The following is a 925-nucleotide window of genomic DNA, read 5'->3' on the forward strand; positions in this document are numbered from 1 at the left end:
AGAATAAAAACACTTTTAGAAGATGTCTATGACGTCAGACAGAAACTTGTGCTGTAGTTTAATCTTGAACTGTTTGTCTTAGGATTGTTCAGGTCATGGTATTAAACGGTAGCCTTATAGTTCAGCTAATATGATTCGTGCTTAACTTAGCATCTATGATTTGTTTACGTAACAATATCGCTTCATTCCATTAACGTTTGCACGTTATTTTTATGATAATTATAGTTTTCTGTTTCATGCTTAGAAAAAATGCCTTCGTATTTCAAGCTTTAAACCAAACACGTTAAGATAAATCATATTTTGTTGGTAATTATAGCGTCATTGTTTGAAAACTGTGAAGTGGATGAACAGTGTACGACAAGTGGCGCCTTCTGTTCGACGAATGGCAAGTGTATGTGCGAATATGGATACCGCTACCGAAAGCAAGAAGGTTGCGTTCAAAGTATGTAGTTCTATTAGGAAAGTACTTGAGGTTTTTTCATTGGGTGTTTATTACGACATTATCATGTTCAATACTCCATACCGTTCTTTCTTCTCAACGGTACTGAGAACAATTGACAAAATCATAAAACAGGGTACTTTTAAAAGTCTTAAAAGGGGATTAGAGAGACTGTAGGTTTCCCCCGGCAGACATTAGGTAAAAAAAGTGATAAGAAAGAAACAGATATTTGTTTATTCTGTATAACACTTTTAAAATCTGAAACTAAACAGTGCATTCTAGCATATCTCAATTGTTATTATTTTATCGTAAAGACCTACAAGTCTCTGTATCTCATTCATTTTAAAACTAATTTTTTCTACCTAATAACTCACAGCAAGGAAAGTGAGGATATCTATAAATAGTTGACAATTTTTATGACTAAAAAAAAAAGGGGGCACTTTGGGGTCATAGAGGCACGAGCTTGCATCCACCCAGCCAACCCCT

The 925-nt window shown here is 34.6% G+C and overlaps 1 protein-coding gene across 1 annotated transcript in view; it reads left to right on the forward strand.

Annotated features, from left to right (window-relative positions):
• LOC106474535 overlaps nt 1–450 on the forward strand; it is a 30,358-nt gene extending 29,908 nt beyond the window's left edge. The window contains exon 5 of the mRNA XM_022402860.1: nt 317–450. Coding sequence (XP_022258568.1) covers nt 317–450 — 134 coding nt within the window. The remainder of the gene's footprint in view (nt 1–316) is intronic.
• Nucleotides 451–925: the final 475 nt, after the last annotated feature.

This window comes from Limulus polyphemus, unplaced genomic scaffold (genome assembly GCF_000517525.1).
Source record: "Limulus polyphemus unplaced genomic scaffold, Limulus_polyphemus-2.1.2 Scaffold7330, whole genome shotgun sequence".
Taxonomy (NCBI): Eukaryota; Metazoa; Arthropoda; class Merostomata; order Xiphosura; family Limulidae; genus Limulus; species Limulus polyphemus.